Here is a 14,230-nt window from a genome sequence, read left to right as displayed (position 1 = left end):
AGTCACCAGAAAGTCATAAGTGGAGCTGTGGCTCAAGTGGCACTAGCCTTGAACAGAAAATCTCAGGGACAGCACTCAGGCTCTGAGTTAAAACCCAAGGACTGTACAAAAAGGTGGTGGGGGACAAGAAGCACATGCAAAACCATTTAATTTAATAATTTAAGAGTGATTACTTAAACATTAGGAATACAATCTACAGTACAGAAAACAAATTCTAATCACATATGTAATTTCAGGTAGCCTGCTTTTTTCCAAATACTCCCTGCAAGATCCATAACCAAAAGATGTCAATCAATGTGCACTGTTTATTTTAATAAAAGAGAATAGTAAGCCAGACCCTAGTGACTCATGCCTACAATCCTTGTTACTCAGCAGGCTGAGACCTAAGGATTGCAGTTTAAAGCAGGAAAGTCTGTGAGACTCTATCACTAACTGCCAAAAAATCAGAAGTAGAGCTGTGGCTCAATGTAGAGTACCAGCTTGAGTGAAAAAGCCAAAGGACAGCACCCAGGCCCTGAGCTCCAGCCTTAGTAATGGCATATTTAAATGAATAAATAAAAATAAAAGTTCAAAATTAGACTCGGCCTGGCATGTGAAACCAATCTAACTAGATAATGAATATTTTCCTCTCCCCAAAAGATTTATGAATAGGAGAATGATGAATGATCAAGAGGTGTTGTATTCATGAACTGCTATGATGAATGGCAATTCCTTTGAACACTACTTAAAGATAATAGGAATTTTTTTTTAAATATGTATGAGTGCACTTACTGTAAGGTAAGAAAAGGAACATACTTTATTTGGCAGGAAACTAATTATCACAGTAAGAGAGTCATGGCTTAGAAAGCACTTCTGCCTAGATTGCACCAGCCAATCAGAACCTCAAGCTCTGGTCTTTGTACTGCAAACCTATTGGGATAAAAAGACAGCCACCTTTACTAGCTTTCACTCTGTAAGTGTCTCTCCCAAGCCACAAGCTTCTCTCTGCATCAAGCCCATTTCTTCATTGTAAGTACTTGAAATTAAGACCTTCTTTTGAACTTTATATTAGCAGTGAAAAACAATGTTTCCTTTAAAATGATCTGATTTTCTTGTTTTGTTCCTAACATGCCATATTTTGAAGTTCAGCTGAAAGAACAATCTTGTCCTATTGGATTGCTTTAAGTTTAGTCAATTTAGTCAGACTGAGCATGCTTTTCAAAGTAGTGGAGGGTCTTTGCCTTAATGTCCCTTAAATACTATTTTTAACAGGAAATATTAATTCTGCATTGTATTTACTAACTTGACCATTGATTTCACTATTTCAATGAATATGCATATTTACACATTGCTGGTATAATTTCCTTGTGCACTGAAAATATTTTATTTAATCCATTCAAAAATACTGAGCAACTAGAGATGAGATTTTGTAGATTTAAATAATGAATTTGGAGTCCTTTAATTCTAATTATGGAAGTAAAAAAACAAGAATAGTATCAGAATTAAACTCTAGTAGTCACTGATATGAATAAAGAGAGATACTACTTTCACCTAACACATTTGCTAGTTTCTGAAATATAAAAGAGATTATTAGGAAATGGAAGTGTTTCAATAAAGCAAAAACATTAATTCAATATATAGTAGAAACAAGAATATCTTTTTAAATTTTTATTGCTATTATGTAGGTAATGTACAGAGAAGTTACAGTTACATAAGTCAGGTAAAAACTATAAAGAAGAAAATATTGGTAATATATTTAACATCTGAATTAATCCATAGCAGGTATTAACATTTACATGTTTAATATACTGAATTAATAGCACTAATTTCCTGAGCGCTTATGCTCCACACCTATAATTCTACCTACTCAGGAGGTTCGACCTGAGGATCTCAGTTCAAAGCTAGTCCAGGTAGAAAAGCATAAAAGATTCTTATATTTAATTAATCAGCAATAGGAGAGGCATTGGAAAACGGACATTTTTTTCCCACAAAACAGCCACATATTCAACCAAGCTAAGTCTACACAGAGGGGACACCTTTTACTTTTCTTTTAAAATACATATTTTTCCTTGTAAACAAATTCATTTGTAATTAGAAAATCCTCAAACACACATATTCCATATTTTCATGAATGTTTTCTACGAATGTATATTTTTGAAGTAATTTCCAAAACTGCATCAAAAGATCTTTTTCAAAGATCTTTGGAACTACTGGCAGTCTCAAAAATGGCTCTGTTAGCCATTAGAAATGACAAAATAATGGCATTTGCAGGGAAATGGATGGAGCTAGAAGGAATCATGTTGAGCGAGGTAAGCCAAGAGCGAAGAGACAAACGGTACATGGTCTCCCTGATAAGTGGATGATAAATCCAAAATGTTAGGTGATACGACAAAACTAACAGGACTTAAGAAACAAAGAACTCCTGCTCATCTGGTTGAACCACTAAATATCCCCATGCTGCTGATCACATGTATGGTGTATAACATGTGAACACTGTTATATATTACAGACTGTGATAGACAATTTGCTCCAGGAAAGTTAGAATGAACTTGTGACTTAGAAATTATGTAATCACTTAATCACAATCAAAAAAAAGAACTTCGGGGAAGGGAGGGAGGGAGGGGATGGTAGGGGGAAAACAATGGAGGGGCTAACAATGTTCAAGAGGAAGTGTACTCATTACCTCACTCATGTAACTGTAACCCTCTGTATAGTATCTTTACAATAAAAAAAAATGGCTCTGTTAGTGACAAGGAAAGCTGGGAATGGACAAATGTTTATAAGCAAAGTGCATGGCATATAGGTCCCTCATAGACATGACATGTGAACAATACCTCCACACTACATGCTCCAAATTCCAAGTTTTAAATTCACAAAGATCATTTCTTAGTACTGTTAGTTAGCTGGCCAGACCCACCAAAGAAATGTGCAGTGATTACCAGCAAGGAAATTCAAAATAGTCTATTGCCCTACTCTACTCTTAGAAATCTCTGAACCTTATCAGGAACTGGTGGCTCATGCCTATAATCCTAACTACTTTCAAAAGATTTTAATCTGGAGAATTTCAATTAAAGGTCAGCCCTAGTGAGAAAAGACTCCAACTCCAAAAAAAAAAAAAATGATCAAGAAAATGGATGCAGTCCTGGCTCATGTGGTAGTGTCAATTTTAACAAGCAAGTGTGAGTTCCAGAGTTCAAACACTAATACCACCACACATACCAAAATTAAAATTTAAAGAAATCTGAAATTTAGAATTTTTCCTTTCAGCACAAGAAGATAAAGCCTAATCAACTGTGGACCTTTTATAATTTTATGTCAGTACCCTCTAGCACAGCAACCCTTTCAGTTCTCATTGCAAAACCTGAGACCCTAGCCATTTGCACCTAAATCACAATACCTAAAGAGAGTGTCCAGGAATGTACATTATCAACAAGCTTTCTACGTGTTTTTAACCCATAATAAGCTTTGAGGACCTTGGGAGTCTTTTTTTGGGGGGTGGGTCCAGTCGTGGGGCCTGAACTCTGGGCCTGGGCGCTGTGCCTCAGCTCTTCAGCTCAAGGCTAGCGCTCTACCACTTGAGCCACAGGGCCACTTCCAGATTTTTTCTTTTTGCTTATGTGTTCCTGAGGAATCGAACCCAGGGCCTCAGGCATGCAAGGCAAGCACTCTACCACTGAGCCACCTTCCCAGCCTCGACCTTGGGAGTCTTATTCACATGCACAGAGTCCCAGAACAATCCTAGGAACTTACCTGGCACTGAAGACATTTATTCCCAGAATTTTCCCTCCTCTACTTCCTGCTGTCCTTCTACCTTGAATAAGGAAGGTTAAAGACTATTAGATACTAAATAACTGAAGGAAAGAACTGATTTAGTTTCAGGTATTATGTGATTGTTTCTGTTTTATATTTTGTTTCAACTTAAAAGATACCTAGAAGTTTGAAAGGATAGCATAGTCTCCTAAGAAGAGTGTACTAAGTGAGCAGATTTGCTTACTCCTCTTAAAGCTTCTAATTTTTGTAGTGCTGAGAATTCAACTCTGAGAGTCTCGTGCATGCTAATTATGAGCTCTGCCATTGCTCCTCCTCTCAGGTTTACAACTGTGGAGTATGTTCTTCCTCAAGTAAGAAATCTCATGCAAAATGTTATATAACTCATTTCTGAATAAGCTAAAGGTTACAAATGACAATCCTGAACAGTGGTTCCCTCTAGAGTGTATGTATTTTCTCTACCACAGAAGAGAAACTTCTAATAGTGTTTGAAACCTCCTAGGGCCCTTCCAGATGTTAGTGGCTCACACCTATAATTCTAGCTACTCAGGAGACTGGGGTCTAGGGATTGAGGATCAAAGCCAGCCAGGGTGGAAAAGTCCATGAGATTCTTATTTTCAATTAACTACCAAAAAGCCAGATGTGGAGCTGTGGCTCAACTGTTAAACAGTGCTAGCCTTGAGTGAAAAGCTCAGGGACAGTGCCCAGGTTCTGGTACAAAAACAAAGGAAGGAAGGCAGGAAAGCAGGCAGGCAGGCGGGAAGGAAGGAAGGAGGAAGGAAGGAAGGAAGGAAGGAAGAGAGGGAGGGAGGAGGGCAGGCAGGCAGGCAAGCCAGTAGTGGTGAAAGAAACAGAAAGGTCACTTTGTTGGACTGGAGACTGCTTAGGCCACTACAGAGAGGAAAGTAAATTTATTTTTTAATTTTTTTTTTGGGGGGGGGGTCCAGTCATGGGGCCTAAACTCTGGGCCTGGGTGCTGTCCCTCAGCTCTTCAGTCAAGGCTAGCACTCCACCACTTGAGCCACAGCGCCACTTCCGGCTTTTTTCTTTTTGCTTATGTGGTGCTGAGGAATCGAACCCAGGGCCTCATGCATGCAAGGCAAGCACTCTATCACTGAGCCACCTTCTCAGCCCTCAGACAGATTCTTATCCCTAGTAAACTACTCAGAAAAGGCTGGAAGTGGCACTGTGGCTTGAGTCCCAGTGCACTAGTCTTGAGCAAAAGAAGCTTGGAGACAGCAGCCAGACCCTCCTGAGTTCAAGCCCCAGGATTAGCAAAGCAAAATCCAAAACAAAAACTTTCAGCTAAAAAGTCTCTAGGCATTCACACACAGTGAGCCCAAAGAAAGACACTCTTAGGGGAGGAACAGAAAGATTCAATGCCTATGTGCATCTCATCATAAAAAATAGAATTTAGCAAAATGTGCTCTAGGAAATGGAAACAAGAGGTGTTTTTCTTTGTTGTTGATTTTGTTATCTTTTCTTTTTGTCTTGTTTATTCATTGATGTCTTTGGGAGAGTAATGGAGGCCATAGAAATGGAGGAACAAAAAGTGAACAAATGCAGCAGTGGTACTCACTAGACACTGTTTAAAAAGGAACCATACAACTGGTGGATGGGGATGGGAGGGAAAAACTGGGAGAGAGCTAGGGAAGGGGTGATATTGTCCAAAAAGAAATTTACTCTTTACCTGACTTATATAACTATAACCTCTCTGAACAACACCTTTATAATAACAATAAAAATTTTAAAAATCTATTAGGATAATAGGCTTATGCCTAAAATCCTGGCTACTCAGAAGGCTAAGATCTGAGGATCACAGTTCAAAGCCAGCCCGGGCAAGAAATTTGTGAGACTCGTATCTCCAATTAACCACTCAGAAAGCTGGAAGTGATGAACCTAAGCAACTCCATTTCACTTAAGACCCCCATCTCAGTTCTGCAAGTTAACCCTTGACCCACTTCAGCCCCAATGCTAGAAATTAGGACAGCAAGACTTGCACAAACAATTCTCAAAAACACAGATGGTGTTTTCTTAAGACAGTATGTTGAGATATCTGAAATTCCAGAACAGCCCCTCCTGGGGTCTGGTGACCATTATCTAAACCAGACATCCTGCAGTTTAGCACCTATCCTCTTGAGACTCCCCTGTGGTGCAAGCCAACCAGTTTAAAGTACCTCAGCCCCCTTGATCTAACCAACAACTTGTTTCTGGTCCTTTCCCGCTTTGTAGTGCACCAATCATACTATAGAGTTGTTTTATGATTTTCCCATGGTTTGTAGTCATTTGTTACAAGAAGTCATGATGTATGCAAAGCCCCTGCCTTCCCTAAAAAATGTATAAAAAGTGTTGTAACCCCGGGCTCAGAGCCTCTCAGTGTCATGGGCTGCTGTCATGTACACGGGGGACCAAGCTTGAGCTTGCAATGAAGACTCCTTTTCTTTTACATTGGTGAAGGTCTCTGGTGGTCTTCTGGGTAAGGATTTCAGAATTCGGCTTTACAGAAGTAGAGCTGTGACTCAAGTGGTAGAGTTCAGGGACAGCACCCAGGTCTTTGAGTTCAAGCCCAGGAACAACACACTCACACACACACACACACACACACAATTAGCCAATCAAAAAACATCATCCAATATATGATTCCTGTTATTTTAGCGCTGGAGTTTGGGAGGTAGGGAACGCCAGGGCTCTGGGTTGGGTGGAGATCTGAGAGGGCCGTTGAATTCCATCCCATCTGTTGCTGAGTGTTTGAAATTTAAGTTGTCAACCCACAATAATTATTGTGAAAGAAAAAGGAAAACTGAATTCTGGCCATTTCTTAACTTCCTTGTTCCTCAAACCAAGTTAATTATTGTAATAAGGATTGAGCAAGGAAAACTGAATTCCTCTTTCGTCCTAGAGCTTGAACTCAGGGACAGGGTGCTGTCTCTTAGCTTTTTCTTTCAAGGCTAGCACTCTACCACTTGAGCCACAGCACCACTTCCAGTTTTCTGGTGGTAAATTGGAGATAAAAGTTTCACGGACTTTGCTTCGAACCGCAATCCTCAGATCTCAGTCTCCTGAGTAGCTAGGATTACAGGCGTGAGCCACCAGCGCCCGGCTGAAAACTGAATTCTTGCAGTTTCTTTACTTCCTAGTTCCTGGGAATGAATGATGGTGTTCAGAACTGTGGTTGTTTTGCATTAAAACTCAGGGGCACTGGGGACTCCCTTATAATCCTAGCTACTCAGGAGGCTGAGATCGAAACCAGCCTTGGCAGGAAAAGTCCTCATCTCCAGTTAACCAGCAAAAGCCAGAAGTGGAGCTGTGGCTCAAGTGGTAGAGCACCAGCTTTGATGGGGGAGGGGGCGTTGAAGGGAGGCTGGCAGGGTGGGCGAGCACACCTGAGCAGGGTCTAAGCCCCTACCCAGGGCGTGATAGCTTCTCCAAGCTCAGCCTCACCACATCGGAGGAAAACTCATTGGGGAGGGGGTGGGGAAGGCGGGGGAGATCTGGTCCTGGGGTCTGAACTCTGGGCCTCGGCGCTGTCCCTCAGCTCTTCAGCTCAAGGCTAGTGCTCTACCACTTGAGCCACAGCGCCACTTCTGGCTTTTTCTGCTTATGTGGTGCTGAGGAATCGAACCCAGGGCCTCATGCATGCAAGGCAAGTGCTCTACCACTGAGCCACCTTCAAACTCAATTTTCCAAACGTTCGCCTGGTGATCGCGGCTCCGGGGCTCGGGCCGGGCAGCTGGAGCCGGGCAGCGGGCAGCGATCCGGGCGGATCCGCCTGCGGGTGCTCCGGGCTGCCTGGCCCCGCAGCCCCGCAGCCTCAGCCCCGCTGACCCCCGTTCCACCGCAGGGTGCCGCCGCCTCTGCGGGAGTGCGGGCTGACCGTCCCCACCGGGAACACTCTGTCCCGGCTCCGAGAACTCCGAGGCCAATGAGGTCTGGTGACTGCTGGGGACATCAAAGCGTGCCGCAGGCAGAACGGGGGTGTCTGGGGGGTACCTCTCGGGCAGCGGCTGTCCGTCACGTCCTCGGGCCTTGGCGCAGACCCCCCTCCCCTCCACCCCCCCCCAGCCAGGTGCCAGCAACCCATGGCCTGAAGAACCCCAGAAATGAATGTGAACACAATGTTAACCTACAGATCTTATGTAAATGTGAGCGCACGCCTTCCTAATGACTGTCCTGAGAAAGAGCCGAGCAGCCAGTGACATGGCAAACGGACCAGCTGGTCCCCAGCCAGCAGCTCCAGACTTCGGTATTGCTGGCAGATCTTAACTTTGTCTTCCTGCATGGAACAGTAGTACCACAGAAGCTGCAACGTCTGTCTGAACGGCTGAGACCCGGGTGGAGTAAGATGAACACACCAGCATTCCGCAGTAGCCCAACTTTGTCCAGGCCACAACCCAGCAAACACCGGCTCTTTCTACTGCGTGGCACCCCCCCCCACCCCCACAAAGCCTGATCATACAGAGACAGGAAAATGCGGAAAGAAAGAGTTTTACTGGCACCATTTGGAAAGTGTCGGGCGAGGGGAGAGCCATTTTTCTTAGGAGTTGCAAGTGCGAAACCTTTACAGGGGTTTGGGGAAAACCTATCAGATAGAAGGGGACCAGGGTACATAGAAGTTCCAGGCGACCTGCTTGCCCAGGCGAGGGCAGACTGTCATCCATAGGTCTCGGCATGCTCTGAGTTCTTGAATGGAAAGAAAAGTTACTGGTTAGAAAGTCTGTGGCTCACACTAGTAATCCTAAACGACTCGAGAGTTCCAGACACAACCCCAAAACTCGAATTAACTACCAAAAAAGCCAGAAGTGGTCTGGTAGCTCAAGTAGTAGGGTGCCAGTCTTGAGAAAGCAGGAGGAGGAAGAGGAGGAGGAGGAGGGGGAGGGGGAGGGGGAGAGAGAGGGGAAGGGGGGAAAGAGAGAAAGAGAGAAAGAAAGGAGGGAGGGAGGGAGGGAGGGAGGGAGGAAGGAAGGAAGGAAGGAAGGAAGGAAGGAAGGAAGGAAGGAAGGAAGGAAGGAAGGAAGGGAGGAAGGGAGGAAGGGAGGAAGGAAAGAGGAAATAAAAAGACTTGGAAAAAATTATATTAAGTAAAATAAGCCAGACCCAAAGAAACATAGGTCCCATGGCTTCTCTTATTTGCAATAACTAGTAAGTATATGTCTAGGATAATCTTACCAGACAAGCAGAAAAGGTCAAAAGCTATGTACATATGACCATATAGATGATCCTAAGTGAAATGAACCCCAAGATAGGGACACAAGAGATTTTATCTTTGTCGCTATTGTTTTTAATGTACTAGGTGATTTTTTTTTGGGGTCCGTTCGTGGGGCCTGAACTCTGGGTCTGGGCGCTCTCCCTCAGCTCTTCAGCTCAAGGCAAGCGCTCTACCACTTGAGCCATAGTGCCACTTCCGGCTTTTTTCTTTTTGCTTATGTGGTGCTGAGGAATCGAACCCAGGGCCTCGAGCATGCAAGGCAAGAACTCTGCCACTGAGCCACCTTCCCAGCCCCTAGGTGATTTTTTTTGTTTCCTTTGTATGTTCTTTGCTCATAGTATAACCCCTGTTTTCACTGTATTTCATTCCGGTGTCCTGCATCCTCTATATACATTTTTCTAATTTGGGGAGGGGAAGGGAAATAACAAAATGCTGAAACAAGGATACAGGTTGACCCATTGTAACAATGAGATGTACAAGATACTATGTTGAAAACAAACTTTACAACTGGGTGGGGGGAGGGAGGAGTTGGGAAGGTGGGGAGAGACAGGATGGTAGGGGGAAAACAAAGGAGGGGATAACAATGTTCAACAGGAAATGTACTCATTACCTTACTCATGTAACTGTAACCCCTCTGTATAGCATCTTTACTATATATATAGTATATATATATATATATATATATATATATATATAGTATATATGGCTCAGTAGTAGAATGCTTGCCTTACATACATAAGGCCTTGGGTCTGATTCCTTAGCACCACATATGCAGAAAAAGCCGGTAGAGCACTAGCCTTGAGCTGAAGAGCTCAGGGGCAGCGCCCAGGCCCAGAGTTCAGGCCCCACAACTGACAAAAAAAATAAAAAAGATAGCTAGAAAAGAAAAGAAAAAGAAAGGGAGGGAGGGAGAAAAGAAGGATAGATAACCCATTAATATTATTTTGTTGTTTCAGTCCTCTACATTTGGCCATCAGTAAAGACATCTAGTTTAGCACAGACTTCCTTCTGATGTGTCTTTGTTCCTTTTTATTTTTGGTAACACAGGATGTTCCAGGCATCTTACCCATATCCTTGCCTGTAATCTCAGGCCCTGGAATCAGCCATATTTCCAGTGAACACTGATTCTTTTAACCAAGATTTTTGCACAAGGTGTGCTTACTGATACAGACTTTGATGATTTCTAGGCCCTCTCAGTGCACACAGTAAGGAATGTCTGTTTCGAATGCATATGCATATTTTCATTTACATATGTATGTGTCCTGGTCCACACGCACAGGTGGCTCACGCTCTAATCCTAGATACTCAGAAAGCTGAGATCTGAAGACGGAAGTTTGAAGACAGCCAGGACTAAAAAGTCAGTGAGACTTGAATCTCCAACTAACCAGCTAAAATCCAGAAGTGGAACTGTGGCACGAGAGGTAGAGTGCCAAGCTTGTGCAAGAAAGCCAAATTAGAGCCTGAGGCCCTGAGTTCAAACCCAGCACAACTAAACAAAAACAACAACAACAACAACAAAAACATGCATTTCACAAAAGACAATGTCCCTGTACATTACCCAGATGGGTCCTGAACTTCTGGGCTTACATGACAGATCCTCCTACATCAGCCTCCTGGCGTGGCTGGGACATACAGTGCAAACTGAACTTCGTACTATGTAGTGTTGCTCATCTTTGGGTCTCCAACATGTGTGTTCATAAGTTTTGTGAAGATTTTCCCCCAGTCACATTCAAATTACTCAGTAAAAATGCTTCCTGATACATGTCACTCTCTTCTTGCCCTCCATGAAGGAACTTGCCCAAAGGCTCTTACAGCTCTTCACCCCCGGAATGCTTCAAACAAATTGCAGGCTTTCAGGCGGCATCTGTGGAGCTCAGTGCATTCTGTGTCTCCTCTCAGCCAATGAGTATAATAACCAATGAGTATGATTCTCTAATTTCATACTCCACTCAAAGGTAATTTCTATGGCCATGTAATGTGTATTCATTCATTCATTCATTGGCCAATACTGAGGCATGTACTCTAAGTCTAGGTGTACTAATAACTTTTTTGCTACTAGGCTGGTGCCCTACCACCTGAGCCACACCTCTTCTCCTGGCTTTTTACTGGCTAATTAGAGAAAAAAGGACTGACTTTGAACCTTCATCCTCAGATTTCCGCCTCTTGAGTAGCTAGGATTACAGGCATGAGTCACTAGTGCCAGGCTGGAGTGATCTTTAAGGTCTATAATAATATGTGTAGGTGTGCAAGCATGTTTGCAAGCAGCCATGAATCCCTACCTTAATTTCCAATTAACAGCACAGAATTTGTTCTAGCCTTTCTCATTGCCTTATTTGTAACTTCTTTTTGTGACTGTGAAAAACTTTGATCTCATTATCCATGATATATTTATTTGGTTAAGTCCTATGGAAACCTAGACATATTTTAGAAGTTTCAGAATTGCTAAGCCTGTAAAAAAAAATTTACAAACAGGAGTATAATACTAGTATCAGTATGGTATTTTCACAATTGAAAAAAAAAACAAAACAAAACTTTGCTGGCCCAACTATGGTGGTGCATGGTTATAAGTCCAGCATTTCAGAGGCTAAGGAAGGATTGTGAGTTTGAGGCCAGCCTAAGCTATATAGCAAGATCTTTCCTCAAAATAAATAGATAAATAATAAACCTTTGCTGTAGTTCACAAGCAGGATCTGTCAAGCCAGAATTGACAAGCAAATACAGGCTCCTAGTAAATCTGAAATGATGGCGCAGCCTGGAGGCAGGAAGAGCAGAGAGGACTGCCGATCAGAAACAAGTCCAAAACAGAGGGCACATAATAAAGGAGCCAGAGGGCTTCTCCATACAGGAGAACTAAGGAAGGTGTGACTTTTCGAAAAAGCTATTTTCAAGCAGCTGCTGCTGGCTCATATGTGTAATCCTAGCTAATCAGGAGATCTGAGGATACTTGTTTAAAGGCAGCCCGACAAGGAAAGTTCATGAGACTCTTCTGTCCCAATTAACCACCAAAAAGCTGGCAGTGGAGCTGTGGCTCAAGTGGTAGAGTGCAAACCTTGAGCAAAAAAGTTCAGAGACAGCACACAGTCCCTAGGTTCAAGCCCCAAGACTTACATGAGAGAAAGAAAGAGACATACAGAGAAAGAGAAAGAGAGAGAGAGAGAGAAAGTGAGAGAGAGAGAGAGAGAGAGAGAGAGAGAGAAACAGGCCATTTTCTACAGCTACTAATTTTGACCTCTCTCCAGTATTGTGATTGTTTCCCTGTCTCATGGCTAACAGGTACCCATCTAAATATAGCACATGAACAACCCCTCCTTTCACCCTGTCACCCTATTTGCCTCACCAGTTTAGTGAAGGCCTTTCCCCTGAGAGTGTCTGTTCTCTCAAGAGTAGAGACAGAAATTAGTGCCTTTCACAAATCACCAAGCAACATCACCTCTGTTGCCTCCTGGGCCAGCAGAGAGTGCATAGTGTCTCAAAAAGTACCTTACAAGAAAGCCTGGGGGGCCCACTAATGTCAACATCCCCTTTTTCAGACCATTGCTTTTAAGACTTCGTGTTGAGAATGCAACCTCAGGTGCCAGCAGCGGTTATTGTAACTCAGCCTGGATTTGTTCGTGCACCCCAAAACTCAAACTGGCAGACAAGCATGTGTGATTGCTTCAGTGACTGCGGAGTCTGTAAGTATGGGGAAAGTGTCCCCCTAATTTATAGGTGGGTTGCTTATCAATATCCACATACTTTGCAGCAAAAGTTGACTATTTATAGGTACTTTGCATAGCAAGTAATATATGGTATTTTTTAACCAAAAAGGCTCGGTACTGATTGTAAATCAATTCTGCTCTGACCTATCAAAGAATAGTTTTATACCTAAAATAAGAGCTAGACTTAAGATAACAATGAAAGGGCTAATTGATTCTAATTACAAATAGATTGTACATTAATGAATTGTTTAGAGTTTAACTTGATTTTTTTTGGTCAGTCAATGGGGCTTGAACTCTGGGCCTGGGCACTGTCCCTGCGCTCTTTAGCTCAAGGCTAATGCTCTACCACTTTGAGCCACAGCGCTACTTCTGGTTTTCTGTGGTTAATTGGAGATAAGAGTGTCATGGACTTCCTTGTCCAGGCTAGCTTTGAACTTCAGTCCTCAGAACTCAGCCTCCTGAGTAGCTAGAATTACAGATGTTAGCCACCAGCACCTGGCTTAACTTTATTTTTATTTTATTATATTTATTTGTTTTTTTGCCAGTCCTGGGTCTTGAACTCAGGCCTGGGCACTGTCCCTGAGCTTCTTTTGCTCAAGGCTAGCACTACAACTTGAGCAACAGCGCCACTTTGAGCCTTTTTTTTTTAACGTTTTTTATTGTAAAAATACAGTTATATGAGGAAGGAAAGGTGTAGCCCAGGCTGGTCTCAAACTTGTGATCCTTCTGCCTCATCTTCGTTGTTGATTTCTGGCATTCGCCACCACGGCCGGCTCACTTCAGGCTTTTTTATGTGGAATCAAACCCAGGGCTTCATGCTTGCTAGGCAAGCACTCTACCAATAAGCCACATTACCAGCCCTTAACTTGATTTTTAAAAGACTGGTTTTGTTGTATATAGGTTAAACAGTGTGTGTGTGTGTGTGTGTGTGTGTGTGTGTGTGTGTGTGTGTGTGTGTGTGTGGTCTGTGTGCATGCTAGTCCTGGGGCTTGAACTCAGGGCTTGGTGGCTATCCCTTAGCTTTTTTGTTCAAGGCTGACACTCTACTATTTGAGCCACAACTCCACTTCCAGTTTTTTACTGTTTAGATAAGAATCTTATGAACTTTCCATCCAGGGCTGACTTTAAACCTCAATCCACAGATTTCAGCCTCCTGAGTGAGAAGCTACGTCTGTACATCTGTAAAGATGTAAGCAATTGACATTCAAGAAACTATTCATTTGCATTAGATTGGATATAGTACACGGAGGATAGTGTTTATCCCTAGTTTCTGCATGCTTGAAAATGAAGAAGTTTAGGGGCTGGGAAAGTGGCTCAGTGGTAGAGCGCTTGCCTTGCATGCATGAGGCCCTGGGTTTGATTCCTCAGCACCACATAAGCAAAAAGAAAAAGAAAAGCCGGAAGTGGCGCTATGGCTCAAGTGGTAGAGTGCTAGCCTTGAGCTGAAGAGCTGAGGGACAGCACCCAGGCCCAGAGTTCAGGCCCCATGACAGGACACCCCCCCACACACCCAAAAAAAAGAAAGAAACATATTTTCAATTGGTTGTTATATTCAATTAATCATGAAGTTATTAGGCTT

The 14,230-nt window shown here is 43.0% G+C and overlaps 1 protein-coding gene across 1 annotated transcript in view; it reads left to right on the top strand.

Moving 5' to 3' along the window:
- Positions 1-904: 904 nt before the first annotated feature.
- Positions 905-14,230, top strand: part of Plac8 (placenta-specific 8) — an 18,766-nt gene continuing 5,440 nt past the window's right edge. The window contains exons 1-2 of the mRNA XM_013020234.1: positions 905-1,008; positions 12,484-12,627. Coding sequence (XP_012875688.1) covers positions 12,513-12,627 — 115 coding nt within the window. The 5' untranslated portion in view covers positions 905-1,008; positions 12,484-12,512. The remainder of the gene's footprint in view (positions 1,009-12,483; positions 12,628-14,230) is intronic.

Source organism: Dipodomys ordii, unplaced genomic scaffold (genome assembly GCF_000151885.1).
Source record: "Dipodomys ordii isolate 6190 unplaced genomic scaffold, Dord_2.0 Scaffold49, whole genome shotgun sequence".
Classification (NCBI taxonomy): Eukaryota; Metazoa; Chordata; class Mammalia; order Rodentia; family Heteromyidae; genus Dipodomys; species Dipodomys ordii.
Note: the sequence above shows the minus strand (reverse complement) of the source record. Positions and strands in the feature narration are given on the sequence as shown.